This window comes from Argiope bruennichi, chromosome 7, assembly GCF_947563725.1.
Source record: "Argiope bruennichi chromosome 7, qqArgBrue1.1, whole genome shotgun sequence".
Classification (NCBI taxonomy): Eukaryota; Metazoa; Arthropoda; class Arachnida; order Araneae; family Araneidae; genus Argiope; species Argiope bruennichi.
In genome coordinates, this window is record NC_079157.1 from 56,882,994 (window position 1) to 56,898,916 (window position 15,923).

At 27.2% G+C, this 15,923-nt stretch overlaps 1 protein-coding gene across 2 annotated transcripts in view; it reads left to right on the forward strand.

Moving 5' to 3' along the window:
- Positions 1 to 1,795: 1,795 nt before the first annotated feature.
- The window catches only part of LOC129975653 (pyrroline-5-carboxylate reductase 2-like), a 33,584-nt gene continuing 19,456 nt past the window's right edge, over positions 1,796 to 15,923 (forward strand). The window contains exon 1 of one of the 2 annotated variants that reach the window (XM_056088755.1): positions 1,796 to 2,183. In XM_056088755.1, coding sequence (XP_055944730.1) covers positions 2,114 to 2,183 — 70 coding nt within the window. In that variant the 5' untranslated portion in view covers positions 1,796 to 2,113. Of the gene's footprint in view, positions 2,184 to 14,315; positions 14,594 to 15,923 lie in introns of those variants that run through there. The other variant, XM_056088754.1, reaches the window with a different exon arrangement.

The following is a 15,923-nucleotide window of genomic DNA, read 5'->3' on the forward strand; positions in this document are numbered from 1 at the left end:
ATGTCAAAGTTTTGCTTCAATCGGTTGAGTAAAACCTATCTAAAATGCAAATTCGATTTTAGGGTACTATTAACGCGCATGGCAAGGATTAAGCATCTAATTACTCGCCGAGGATGGCAGGATAGATTCAGTAAAAAGACTAAATTCACGCCAAAAATTAATATTCCGTAGTTATTGTAAGCCAAAGCCAAGTAAGGCGTTTTCTGGCTTGAGAGAGTACGCGAGAAAGTTTTGAGACCTTTTATGTTGGTTTGATTTCAATACTTTATTTTAGAAGATTTTCTATTGAATAAAGTCGTTATGCTGTTCATATAAATATAGTCAGTATGAATAGAAGATGTAGCTTAAAATTATTCCTGTTTAGATCATTTTTATGTTACATAAATGTTTATTATGCAAAAATCTTCATACAATAAACATAATTTGATAAACATTTGAAATCTTTGCGATTTTCTCTACATCATAAGGAAATTGACCTAAATATAAAATTCAATTTTTGTTTATTTTTTTTTTATTTTTTATTTTTATTTATTTATTTTTTTTTTTTGTATTGAAAAGAACATTTTGTAAATATCGTAATAAATACGTATAAATATTTTACTTTATAAAAATTTTGCATCATTATTTGAAATTAAAATTTTATGAAGGAAATTATAAAACTATTTCATTAAACATTAAATTCTACAAAAAAATGTAAAGTAGTAACTTTTTAATTAAGTTTCTCGCCTTTATAAAATTATATTCTAATCATTAAGCAGAACAGCCGATAAAAGACTTACAATCAGTAGAAAAGAGAATAAAAAATATCAAGTAATAAAATTGGGATAATTTTACTGGAAGGCAAAGTTCCTTTTAAAAATCATACAATATAATCAGTTTTATAACTCTTTAATCATCGTGCAGTCGACTTATTGAGCTGTTTGATACAAAAATTGTACATAATCCACAAACTTCTAGAATATTCTATGGATTCTAAAGTTATACAATTCTGAAATGGGAGATGCCATCTAATTAGATAATAAAAAAGAAAAAAAAACATTTAGGAATTTAAATTTGCCATGTTTTATTAATTACTTTAATAAATAATTAAAACGATTTGATGAAATACAGACCAATGAAAAAAAAAGAATATCAAATTTCAAATAATAAAAGTTGGAATTAAAAATCAGAAAATTTTTAGAGGAGTTTTATTATTTCAATTCGGAAATTTGTGATCTGAGTTTGATTCAAGCTTCGATTCTTCCTTAGAATATTATGCAATATTTACAACTAAGTATAAAACAATTTATCCATTACAATATTCTTTGTTTGCGCTATTGTCTAGTAGGCTTAAAAAATGTTTGCCGTTTAAAATTGTTTGCAAAATATTTTGTGCACACTTATGCACAAAAACATTTGAATGAATGAAAATTTCAAAATAAATTGGTAATTTTTGTGGTAATTGTGGTAATATTGTGGTAATTTTTCCCTGAAAAGTTTCGCTTAAAGTTGAAATCAAGAAATCTTATTATCCACAGTATCCGACTGCTATTCTTCACTTGCATTTCGAAAAACGTGAGGTATGTTCCAGAATAAATATAGAAGAAACAACATTTTTCTATTTTTTTGCTATGCATTTATTCGATACAAACCCTGAACAAACAAACACCCTCACGTAACTATTATTTGTGTAAACTTCATTTCAAAATCGAAAACAGAAAGAAATTCCCTATAGTACTTTCCGTCCCGTTTTTATCTATCTTACTTGCGGTCAGAAGAAGAAATCTTAATTTGAACAGAACAATCTGAAGCAAGAAAATCTTACTAATTCACACCTGATAAAATTGAACGAACACCTTTATCATTGAATATTCTCAAGTTCTTTCTATCAGCATATCGTTTTATTTGTTTTTCTCTCTAAGCCAATTAGCAGAGGACATACTGCGTGTGCACTCGAAGCAGATAGACATACACCCGCATTGCTATCGACGATTTGTGCCATTTCGCTTTCAAGTATCAACCTGTGCTACTGTTCTTCCACGTGTGTTGCTTTTTAGTTTCTGTATTCGTCTTATAGAATTGCCATCTGTCATATTTGATGCTTATATTTTTCTTGTCAATTTAAATTACTCAAATGTTGAGGATTGGGTTTATCGGTGCTGGTGGTATGGCTCAAGCCTTGGCGAGAGGGCTTATTGCTGCAGGCAAGTATAAAATTTTTTGATTACCATTTTAAATTGGAATTCTCGAAGGATTCATTGAAATTCAATTGGAGATTAAATGTTTGAATATGAAGTAATATTAAGTGGATATGGTGTCAAATAGCATTTGTATGATTTAAATATAAGGTTTTTATTTGTATGTAGATACTTTTTTTTATGTATGACATGTATTTTATTTTTGTTTAAAAATTGATACAATTTATCGTTTTCTATTTTCGCTATTAATACCCAATATAATGGATGTATTATTATCTCAATTAATAATAAAGGAGTGTGTGTGTGTGCTGGCCCTCTACAGCCCAGATCTTTCAATCCAAAACTACCAAAGTTGGCAGATTTATATCTTAGAGGATAGGAATATGCATTATTTTAAAATTTCAGTTCATTAAAAAATGAGCTAATTTTTGAGATTTTCCCGGATAATTTCAGAAAAAGAATTATTTTAATTTAATTAATTAATTATTGCAAATAATTAATTTTATATAGCTATAAAATTCAAAAAATTACCAATTTAATTGCCGTTTAATTCGTTGTTAATTTAATTTTTCAAAATTTTGGCAATATTTTTAAATTTATTTTTGTTTGTAGCAATTTAATTTTATTTTATTTATCATTATTTCATCAAATATTTAAACACATGGTTTTCGCCTATTACTGAAAGCTAACGAAAAGAAATTCCGATTTTTATCTATTCAGTTTGTGTAGGAAATAAAAAAAAAAAAGTAAAATCAAAATATGGAGAAAGGCAATGTGAAATTAGAATATAGATTTTTCAGACATTTATGCATTTAACTCCACTCGATTTCATCAGAATAGTCCATGTGAACAATAAACAGGTGTAAAGCTTTTAAAATAGCATGGCTATATGTCTGTCACAATTAGTTGCTTAAAAATTTATTCTAAGCGTTAATAAATCTTGCTAGCAGATTTAACTGAAATTAAACGGTTCTATTATTCCCGAAGAACTAACAAATCGCCAAGCACGCGTAACTTTCAATAGCAATATTTGATTTAATGTTGAACCCTCCTTCTATAGCATTTTATATTAGCTTGCCTATCAAAATGTATGAATATCTCTAGGACAACAATCGCCAAGTGCGTGTAATTGGCTCATTTTAAATTTGTGCATTTTTTTTTTGTTTATTTTGTTCGTTTGTTCTTACAGAAACTAACTGGAGTAGTCTCCACGAAACTTTCTCGCATATTCTTCAATGGAGGTTTTATATCCCTTCCTCCGTGTAAAATTGTAGATCTCGAGTAAGGCCACGAATACCTTGCATGGCATTAAAGAATGATAGTTTCGCTGTATATATATTTATTGATTTTTGGCTCGAATATGGCATTTTTACTGAATCTATCGAGGAAATATGTATTTTCGAGGCCTTTTTGCCGACCGATTGACGCAAAAATATGCCACGAAACTTCAACTGTAATGACAAGATAATAGACCGAATTTCGCTGATTTAAGCCATGCTTGAGAAAGTATAGACCGACTGACCGACAGACAATTGTTTGATGGATTTGATTCAAAATCTGATAATTAGCTATACTTTAGATGCTAAACTTATGTACCAAATTTTATCTATCTGGATCTTTATGTTTTTATATGGTATTGAATTCATTTGAACTCAGAAAGCTAGACAGACTGACTTCCGGCAAATGGATTTTATTCAAAATTTGATAGAAAACTACATACTTGGTCCTCATTTCATATATACCAAATCTGAGCTTTCTAGCACAAAGCATTCATGAAATATCGTATTCACAGACTCACGGACAGACATAATGCCAAAATGCGTTTTTAGAACTTGTGGGGGGGGGGATCTGAAATGTGGAAATTTGTCAAAATCTCAAATTCAAATTCTTTGGCAATTACAATACTCCCTCTTTAAAGAAAGTAAAGAATTCTGAAGTTGCTAATATGTTTATCAGAGATTTCTTAATTTTTACATTGTTTTTATTCTTTAGAGATTTAATATTTTAGAGATTTAATATTTTAGAGATTTAATATTTTAGAGATTAATTAATAAAATGTATTAAAAATATAGTCCATATATATAGGCACACTGTAGAGCTGGTGCATCCGCAAATGTTTCCAACGTGTAATTATTTAATTTTAGACCTTACCTTATTTAATTTTAGACCTAAAATTTAAATCCATCACCAATAATTTAACGCAATTTCTATATAGCACTTCTAGTGCTAAAAAGAAATTTAATTCGAACGAATATAATTCATTCCTCAGGCCTTTCTTTAAAAAACTAATAATTCCAGCGGCACTGTCCCATTCACAATTTAAACCTTTATTTTAGTGTGTATAAAGTTTTATATTGTGCACTCAAATACATACATATAACATATGCACTCAAATACATACAATGATACATCAAACAGTGCTGGTATGTGACATTTTATTATCCAGCATTTCCTTTCATAATATAGTTAGCCACTTAGAAAAAGAAAGTATAAATTCCCCCCCCCTCCCGATCCCTTTTCAAGCAGAAAAGTTTTTCGTAATTCCAAAATATCTACAAATGATAATGATTAAAGTACTTATGTTGGTGCTCGCTCTACAGACCAGATCGTTTCCCCTACAGCTGCCAAACATACCACGTGTATATTTTGGAGTCTAGAAATGTGCACCTCTTTTGAAACTTTTTGAATTTTTAATTAATTAAAAAATCGAATAAAATGTCTGCGATTAAGCCAAATTTTAAATTAAAATAAAATGAAATTTTTGCATTTTCCCACGATAGTATCCTAAAATATTAGAGAAATTATTTTTACAGAATCTTAAAATTCAACAAATTATCTTTTCAATGCTATCAAACTTTTTTGCCATGACAGTGTTCTTCCTTTTTATATTAATTTTTTAAACATTTTAAGCATCTTTTACAACAACATATTTCAATGCTGAAATGGAGCACAGACCTTTCACGTTATTGCTCTTGACATTTCATCCTGGCATTTTTTTTTCATTGCTGTGATCGAAATATGATTTGGCTTATTTTTCCAGATTCAGTAGGTTTCAACATTAGACATGCGTTTAATAGATTTTTTAAAATATTTTATTGTATTCAAAATTAAGGTTTCAATTCAAAATGACACAAGGAAGGGAAAATTTTAAAGTGCTTCAATTTTAAAATACTGCTGTTATTTCTTGTGATGTAATTGGGCATAACCCACAAAAGGCTATTCCGCCCCCCTCCCCGAAGGAATTCGGATAAATCTGAATGACCGGAAAACCACGATAACATTGGCGATTACTATGGTTGAGTCCTGTGGGCCATCACCGGACACAATACAACCCGTCCCGCTATTGGTAGGATGTAGCGAACTCCACACTATTTCTATACCTATTAGGAAGCGAGAACCAATCACCATGCTGTTAGCTTCTCGTTACCATTTTTGAGGTGCCGCTCTAGGGGAATATAATTAGATACATACAGATGTAGACAGGTAAATGCAAAACAGAATGGAGAGAACTATATAAAGTTTTGAAATGATGTCAGTAAGTTTGAAATAATGTCAGTTATATTTGACGCATTCTTTTTTCGTCATGCAGATGTAGATGGCGCATAAAGTAATGCATAAATGTGATGACTCTTTCCATTATAAAAGAATTTTTACTTGTCTTGTTATTTTATTTAACTCAGATCATATTCTTGCTTGGATTCTTTTCATTATAAAAGAACTTTCGGCTTACTTTTATGTTATTTTTTTGAAAAAAAAAGCAGATACATATTCGATCTATCTCATCGCTGATATTGTTTCGAAGTACATTGCTCTTTTTTTGCCTTTTTAAGACAAAGAACTTTTTTTAAAAATTCATATTGGGGTCAATAACCGAATCCTTGCACTAAATCAAAACTACAACAATTCAGTTACTGATATTTGATATCTGCAAATATTGACTTTAAAAAAAAATAGATACAATATTTCAAACTATGTGTGACTCATAGAATGATAAAATAGATTTCTTCAGATTACAAAAATCATATCATTCTTTTCAGTCGAGCCAGACGGTCATTATCCTATTATCTATTTTTTACAGCTGCAAAAGCATATGCATATGGGCCATGAACTGCAGGTGGAAAATTTCCATTTTACAAATGATCTTAGTTGGATTGGAGTGTTTGTTTTGAGATTTATGCTTGCCGTTCGGTCGCATCTTCTCTATTTTCTTTCATCCTAAGATGCGGTGTATAAAAGGGAGTACAAATTAATTGTTTTCACGTATGAGTTCATATGATACCTTGAGAAATGAAATTATAAGGTTCAAAAACTGTGTTTAAGCGCTTAAAAGAGAACGAGACGATTGCGCAAGTATGTTTATTGTTTCAAAAGTTGCTAATTTATGATCTTTTTTTGCAATCAAAAAGAAAAAATAAAGAAAATTATAGAATTACTAAATGTTTTTGAATTCGTTCCTGAAAAGGGAGCATTTCCATCAATTAGAAACGTTTCTTAAACGGCAGAATTCAAAGCTGACGGGATCGTAATAAAAATTCGACTGGAATAAAATAAAACTGGATCTTATAATGAGAACACAAGAGAAGACGAGGAATTTTTTTTTTATAAAAATGGCAATAAAGATTTGTTTTTAATATATTAAATTCTATAATAAATATCATATAACTAATTATAAAATGGTAATTTTAAAATACTATAATTTCTATAATATTTTTAATAAATGAAAATTATACATCCTGCAATATAATTGAATGTAATATTTATACAACAAATAAATTTATTGTTCTCGAATTCACGTCTAACATGTCTATATTTTTTTAAAAAGAAAATGTGAAATTTTTAATTGTTTTTTCTAATTCAATACCCACGGCATATTATTAATTTGGAGTAGAAATCAAAAATTATAATAATGTATAAGAGAGTAAGTAATATTGCAGCTTTTTAAATATAACCACATGATGTTCTTCCCTAATATTTGAACTGCAACATTTTTGCTATATTGCCAGATTACTTTCCTCAAAAGCTTATTACTTTTTTGATTGACAACGAACGATAAATAAAGATTTTTTAAAATTGAATACTTAATAGTAAACACATAAATCTTATAAAGTAAGAAATGTATTATCAGTATTCAAAGTTTGTTACTCAAGGGTAAAATTTATCTCACTTTAAAAATGGAAGCTTAATTTTAAAATTTAATTATAATTTTCAGTATTATGTACAATATATTAATACTATTTTTTAAAGAAAAATCTTGATTATTACTTTAGACTTTATTATTACTTAAATGAAGACTTTATTATTACTTAAATGAAGACTTTATTATTACTTTAAATGAAACTATCATTTTTAAACGAATTTACATTAGCAGCACTAAATTTGTGGTATTAATTATTAAAGGTTGTATGTTGATTTATTTTAAATCTTTTCAATTAAGCATCATTTTAGGTCAGTTTCTTGAAAAGAAGTTATATGAAACATATTTTTAAGCAGTTGCATGGCCGAAGAGAGAATAAACTTCTAAAAATTTTAAAACTTCACTTTATTCCATCAAGGGAGGCATAATTTATGTACAAGAAAAGATGATGAAATTGACGTCAGTTTACGAGCGATGCAAGAGCAGAAGAGGCAGAAATTTTTTACCTCCGGTTATTTTGCTATTAGATTTTGATAGGGATTTCTTTGACACGTGTCGGTTAGGGAATTTAAGTATCTTTAAAAGAATGCTGTAAACATTAAGGATTTTTATCTCTTCACTCGGAGCGTGGAAACTCGCTGATTTCAGCAGTTTTACAGAGCTCGTGTAGGATTAATTAAATAAAAAGATGCGAATTGGATCAGGAAATAAGAGACCACTTTAGAATGAAGTTAATATGGGTTAAATTAAGATAAAAATTAAGAAATTAATTAAATTTAAATTAGATTTAAAAATATCATTAAATATGTTACTTTCATCCTTTTATATCCACCTATTTTTGATTATTTTATTTCTTGTGGTACTTCTGACATCTTTTTCGATTGTCCTAAATGACTGCAAAATATTCATCATCCATCCAAAAAAATTTTCAAAGATTGTTCAGGCATCGTTTTTTACATTATTCGGTGCCCAATCAGTTTATTTCTAAATAATTTTTTTTATTTTAAGGAGACAGTCAATTATCGTCTGCCTAACAAATCGCCAATTCTAAATAAATTCAAAAGATGAAAAGGATTATAGTTTCATAATCTTCTTTTATTATTACGAATCTTATTATTATTTCAATTATTTAATCTTATTTTAATTATTGCAAACATTAGATATTAATTGGAACATTAAATAAGTTCATCTCTATGCAGGTGTTCCAACAGAAGAGATTTTGTATGAAATTGCATAACCTTATACATAAGACTAAATAATTTCTATGTATCTAGGGACATGGACTTAGGTATAACAGCAACCATGTTCTTTATGCTTTATTTTTTGAAAATCTTTTCATAATAAATAGTGGAAACGCTTTGATTATCTTAATCATTTTGAAGTAATATACTTTTTTTTATTGTTGAATGTTTTTTTAAATGGGAGGGTTGTATATCTTGCTTAAGAACTTTTAATGTGCTTGACTTACAAAAATACATTAACTATTATTATTATTGCAGATAATTAATTTGTTTAAATAAACATGAAAAATTATTAAAAAAGGTACTTATTTTATACTTTTGAAAGCAAAAGTATAATTTTAGTTAAGGCTTCAACCATATTGTAATCAAATTTTTAATCTTTATCCCACTTTTTTACCGCGGGTTTCTAATTTCTTTAACTACATATTCATAATATATATTTAAATGTCTAGAAATCCTGATGGAATAAAGAAATCAAAACTTAATGGAGATAGAGCAATGCAGTAGCAGAAGCAAGTTTGAAAGATCGAGTTCCAGTTTCGGCTGCAGCTCGACAATTTGGACTAATCAGAACAATACTGCATTGACTTTTGTTAGGAGACACATTCCAAAAATATGGAATTTAATTGTACAAAATATAACCGATATACTGGCTAGAATATGTACAGTTAAATTCCTAGATTCTATTTGGACGGTAGTCTCTAAAGACGAAGAGAATGCCCTCTTTCAGTAATCTGTCGCTACTTGGTTGTTGAAACTTTCGAAAACCAGGCTGGCATTTGGAAAGGATTGCATTTCCAAAACGGCTTCCATTAGAATGGCCAAAAGAAAATAAAAACTCCTAAAAAAACCTTGGGTTTTAGATAAAGGCACCCAAAGAATTATTAGACACTATAGTTTCTTCTGATTCCACTAAAGATGCAAATTTTACAGTAAGTGATACAAGTGATACTATTGGGAAAAAAGATTACAAGTCAGAAAACACTAAACATTTATATGTTGCAGAAATAATAGATATTAATTAGAAACAATATAGTAGTGAATATCTAATAACATAGCAAATTCAGAAAAAGTTTCTATATGATAAAGATGTTGTTTATGAAGCAGATAATAATAATATTGTGTACAAATTGCTCAAAAAAATCAATTGGTGCTTCAAAGGCTCATTAGATACAACTGACATTTGGATTCAATTTTTCAAATTATAATAATGAATATGAAAATACTTGTAATTTACTAATAATCTGGCACACTGCAATTTAAATAGTTATTATATGATATATTATATTATATTATAGTTATTTATAATATATCATATTATTTATACATGATAAATAAATGTACTATATGTTATTATTCTTTCATAAAATTCCTATATGTTAATTCACTATTTATTACGAAGTAAAATATGACTTTCAGAGAGTAATCCTAGTTATACCAAGTATATACTAGGTATATTAGGTCCGAGATACAACGGTATCTTGTACCTAAGGTCATTTGTGAAACTTCTTAGACAAATCTGCTTTGGAAAGAATTTATTATTTTAATTATTTATAATGATTCCAATAAGAACTAATTAGTATAGCTAAGTATGTATATCAATTTCATAATTTTAAACAGGTAAATAACTTGATATGTGTACATTAAAAAAAAGTGTTCCTAAGTACATAGGTACCCGCTATATTACTTCCCTATGCAATTAGTACTGTGATTACGAAAACAGTTTTATAAATAGCTCTGATAAATACTGAAAGGATGCCAGATCAATGACTCCCAGCCTTCGTGACGAATTTGGCAATAAACTCCAAGATTGTAGAAACTACAATAATCTTAGCGACATACCCATTAGTACGCTGATCGGCTTATTTTATTTGAGATGTGCAATCTAAAAATCGCGCATTTTTGTTAGATAGTAGTATTCAAATTTTCATAACTCACTAAGCTTCAATCATAATAGAATTCTTCTTTTCTTTTCATTTAAAATGTTAGTATCTTACGAATTTTCACTAAATATGATTCATATAACCGAGAATCTGCATAAAAATATAAAATTCATCATAATATTTATTGTCAGAAACTAAATAAAAAAAATAATTTACTTCATTTAGACGATTTCTCTTATTAAATGTGTGTGACTGTTACTCAAGACTCAAAAATTATCCATTCAGTTCTGATTAACATGGATATTTTGTGTATATTAAATCATGTTCGTTTTAAATAACACAAAAATATTGAATTAATAATACAGATTTAGTAATCATACAAACCTCTTTGTTGCCTCTTTGTTTCTTCTCTTTCTAAAAACAAACCTCTTTGTTTTTAGAAAGTATATTTATTTTATTTTATACGACATATGCTAAAAATTACTTTTTGCTATATTTAGTTTGCACTGAGGCAACTTAATATTTTAATTTGATTTGTCAGAATAATGGCAACACGTTGATAAAAGCTAATTTTTCTTCCATGCAAGCCTAATGTGCTCATACAATTTTTTTTTTTTAATTAATATATTGTTTGAAAATAGGCATAATTTAAAAAAAAAGTTATCAATTTTTTTTAAAAAAATGTATATTAAAAGATTGGTATAATTTAAAAGATATTTTTGTGAATTTTAAAATGATGTAAAAATTATTTTTGTACTGTTATATTTTCGGCAGTTATAGTGGAAAAACATTGAAATTTCGCTTAATTTTTAATTAATTAAAATTTTAAAAAAACCGGTTTAAGGTGCATATTTCCATCCTCCACAGAATATATGTATCCATTTTGGTAGCTCTAGGTAAACGGTCTGACCTGCAACTTATAAATACGTACAAACACAGAAACACATACACATATTCATCTTTATTATAAGTGAAGATAGCCTTTAACGTTCCGCTGGCTGAACTGGATTAAAAACACCTAAAATTTTTAATCAAACATTTTATGAAACTTGGCATTAATAGCTTCTTAATTAACAGATTTTTAAGCTTCACATTTTGATAAATGTATAATTCATGCTATTTCAGAAGCTTAACGCCATTCTGTGCATTTTACTTTGCATTTCCCTTATTTTTTGTCAATTGCCCTAAAAAAATCGTTAAAAAAAGTGGATATACTTTAACAATGTAACCGAATTTCTAATCTAAATTATATAAAATTTGGCATTTTTCTTCATGTTAATAGTATTTTAAATGTAGGTTTAAATCTTTTATAGATTCTTTTTAGATTTAAATAAAGGCATTGCTTACTTTCCTGAAATGTGTTTTACCTATAATGATTTGTGTTAAGAAAGTAATTCGAATTATAAAGCAGAAACGAAAATGTATTTGCAACTTTAATGATGACTGATTTGTTCCAGAATTCTTAATTCTCTTTCCTTTGAATTATCGTTCATGATACGTTTAATATTCGTTCAGAATTCCTGCAATTCTTGTTAGAAAATATGGTTAAAAAAGTTTTTTATTTACGAAAACATAAGAAATATTTATGCAGTCAAAATATTGTTATTATTAAAAAGATACTTTATTGGTTTTTAAGATGATGTAAAAAACAGTTTTGTATTGTAATATTTTCGAAAGTTATCGGGGAAAAATACCAAAGTTTTTCTTAATTGAAATTCTAATTAAGCTATTTTTGAAATTTTAATTAAAATTCCAGTTGAACTTTCAAAAAAAATAGCTGCGAGGTGCATTTTTTCACTTTAAAAATTATATACGTGTCAAGTTTGTTAGCTTCGAGTCAAACGGTTTGTTCTGTAGGCAGACGAGTACACACACACTTTCATCTTTATTATAAGTAAAGACGATAAATTAGAAATAACAAGAAGAAAGAGGAAAATTACAAAATGGCCTTTAGGAGATATAATTCACTAACGTTTGATGTTAATAAAAAATGTAAACAACAAACAGAAATCAGAAAAATATCTCACGTGATATTGTAGAATTATATCCTCTATATTAATAAGAAAAGTTCTTTTATCAAACGTTGATAAAAGAACTTAATTAAAATTGATAAAAGAAGATTGATTTAGAATTCTAAACCAAATTATCTTTAAAATTATTTAAAAAAAGTATCGAAGAGCAATTAAAAAAATTGAACTGTTTTTGTTTTAGATCGATTCATCAAAATACATAAACGGGAAACCTTGATTCACGCGGACAACTGTTAACAAACTTTTCTAAAATAAATATTTATTTAAATTTGTCAAATAAGATTCAGACAAATAAAATCCAAGTAATTAAAAAAATGTAAACATTTAATCATCTGAAGATTTACTTAGTTTTGTTTTTAACCTGTAAGAAATAAAATAGTAACCTCGTATTGAACATTTAAGGAATAGAATAAAAAATTTTGTTATAAATAAAAATAGTTAGTTATTATGGATGAAAAATATGATATGTACAAAGGAAAAAATAATTCCAAGGCGTTTCTAGGCCTAGGATTTTTAGTATAAAAATGACCAAATATTGAACTTTGAGTGTTTTGATACAATAAAAATGTTTCAGTTTCTAGAAATAGCCCTTTGTTTTCTTTCTTATAGTATTATCGAATGTAACGAAACTTATTGTTTAATTTTTATTTGTGTAGAATAAAACAAAAATGTTTTTATAGCTTTCTACTACATGCATTTTATAGCTATTGTATATTTTTTTTTTTCTTTTTTAATCATACGATAGATTTGCGAATTGGAACAAAGAAACCCATTTGGCGAGGGATTTTCATTGAAATAAATTACAGTTGATTGTGTTTTCAAAAAAGTTTGTTACATACGACCAATTTTTAAAAAAATTCAGATAATGATTTTAAGGAAAGGAATACCTTTCAAAATTTTCTTTCTGTACATTTTTACACAGTAAGGACTTCAAAAATTTCACTTTGTATTAGAAATTTTCAATTGTAAAAATATTATATCAATGAATAATATTTTTATATCAATGAATAGTTATTATTAAATTTATATTGAAATTTATGTTAAGACATTTATAAATGATTTCCACTTGTAATTCTCAATCTTTTCATATTTAATCGTGTTTGATAATAAAATTACAAATACAAAATTTTATTTCTGTATCTAGTTTACACCACTTACACTCACTTTAGAACACATCATGGAAAAGAATAAGAGACGCAGAAATAATTGCCAGATTACAATAACAAATTTTGGTGGAACACTAAAATAAAATGCAGACGATTAGTAATTTCCGTATAAATAAAAGCAGATTATTAGTACTTTCCGTATAAATAAAAGCAGGCGATTAGTAATTTCCGTATAAATAAAAGCAGATTATTAGTACTTTCCGTATAAATAAAAGCAGATGATTAATAATTTCTATTAAGAACACAATTTATTTTCTAATAATAAAATATTACTATAAATATTTTTGTTTGTATTTCGTAAGTCGTTTAGCCAAGAAGTTTAAAGACAAAATATTTATTTTATCTGCTTATTTACTGCAAGAATATATAGACATTCTACAATACCATATATTCTTCTTCCATGTATATTGAAATGTCTTAGTAGGTAAATTTATAAATAGTTCTTTAAGGGCAAATATATGTCATAGAAAAAATTACAGAAACTTCTACATTGTGAAACTCTCTTCTTCCAGGTGTATTGAAGTTTATTGTAAAATAAATTTAGAAATAAATTTTTATGACAAAAGTTCTATTTTTCCGATCAACAGGCTCGTAAAGTGTCACGTGCACAGGTTATGGCTGCTAGAAGAAAATCGTTAACATCACAATGTTCTCGTCAAATAAAATCACAAAGTAAATGAAGGACAATTTAGAAAAGTCAGATACTAATCTTATGATACAGCTTCAGTCTTTTGAACTACCAACTATCATACTTTCCCAAATGGAAGGAATCATCGATGTCTGATATTTTATTTTGTGATAACTTTCTGAAACTTTCTTTTATTTTATGTATTACTATATATTGAGTCTTTTTTATAGTATTTTAAGTATTATATAATTTAAAACCGAAATGTATCTGAGAGTTGGATTTATCGGAGCAGGAACGTTTGCTCAAGCTTTAACACGAGGAATAGTAAGAGCAGGTATTTAGCCATTTATCTTTGTTTTGTTTTTATCATTTTGTGTATAAAGCTTTTTCATTTTTCTTTTGCTGGTTTCAACTAAAATTTTCTGAAAAAGCATTTTATTTTTTTAATATCCAAAGGAAACGGATTACTATTGAATCAAACAATTAATTATGTTTCAAAGGTATAAAAAATATATATCTTAGAAATGAATCATTGTATTTGAAAGAAAAAATTATAAATAAACTGGAAAGGTTATATAAAATTAATATTTTAAATTATTATGGAAATAAAACGCAATTTTTATAAAGTCAATCGAAATAAAGAGATATAATTTTTTAAATTTTTTGAATTCAAATGCTTTAAATATATTGATATATATAAATTGATATATAAGATATTTGATACATACATATATAAATCTTTTGCTTGGTAAATAAGAAGCATACTTTTAAAAGGTGAGTGAAAATTATGAATAAATTTCTTTCCAGTATCTATTTTATATGGGCTCAAACTATAAGGAACAGTTTTATGAAACTTTTAAAGACTTTGTATTGATTATTTTATCGATTTTCATTATTCATATCATTCCCCTGCTATTTGAAAAAAAACTGTGATTCGATGTTATTTTAGTATTATTAGACAAACAATTGTAAAAAAATAGTAATTTCCTTTATATTATTAGCCATAAATAAACATGATATTGCAGCTACTAACTACTTATTAATTTTTTCGTAATTAATTAGGCGCAAGCCAGAGATTAGGTTACTTTTTTTACACTCGCTTTGGCTTGGTCGAAATATTGGCTGTTTTTAATTTCAATATAATCCTTTATGCATAGCATAATGTTCATGATTCCTTAAGCAGTGAATTTGTAGTATAAAAATATAATAGATATTAGAGTGTTGTTATAATAGCTTTTCACTGGTCTGTATATTGTGTATTGTACAACATATATATTGTGTATTGAGTATTGTACAACTGGTCTGTATATAATTTTCCTTATAGAGTACCACCATGGTATCATGGTGTAATCAAGATTGCAAATGTCCAAACAATCTGCCTTCCAAACCATTTGATGAAGAGTTTCCAACTTTGACATATGTATACTTTAGAGAGAGGTGTAAAACCACTATAGAGTGATTTTGTTTCGAAAATTTAAAAACAAATTCAATGAAAAGTTAATGTTTCTTTTAATCGATAACCGAGGAAAGCATTATTGCATAAAACTGATTTTGACACCATCTTAAAAATTTACAAAATTGTCTTTTTAATGACAGCGATTGAACTGTCGTACAACTTTTCCCTAAATTTTGGTAATTTTTAAAAATTATTTTTGACATAATTA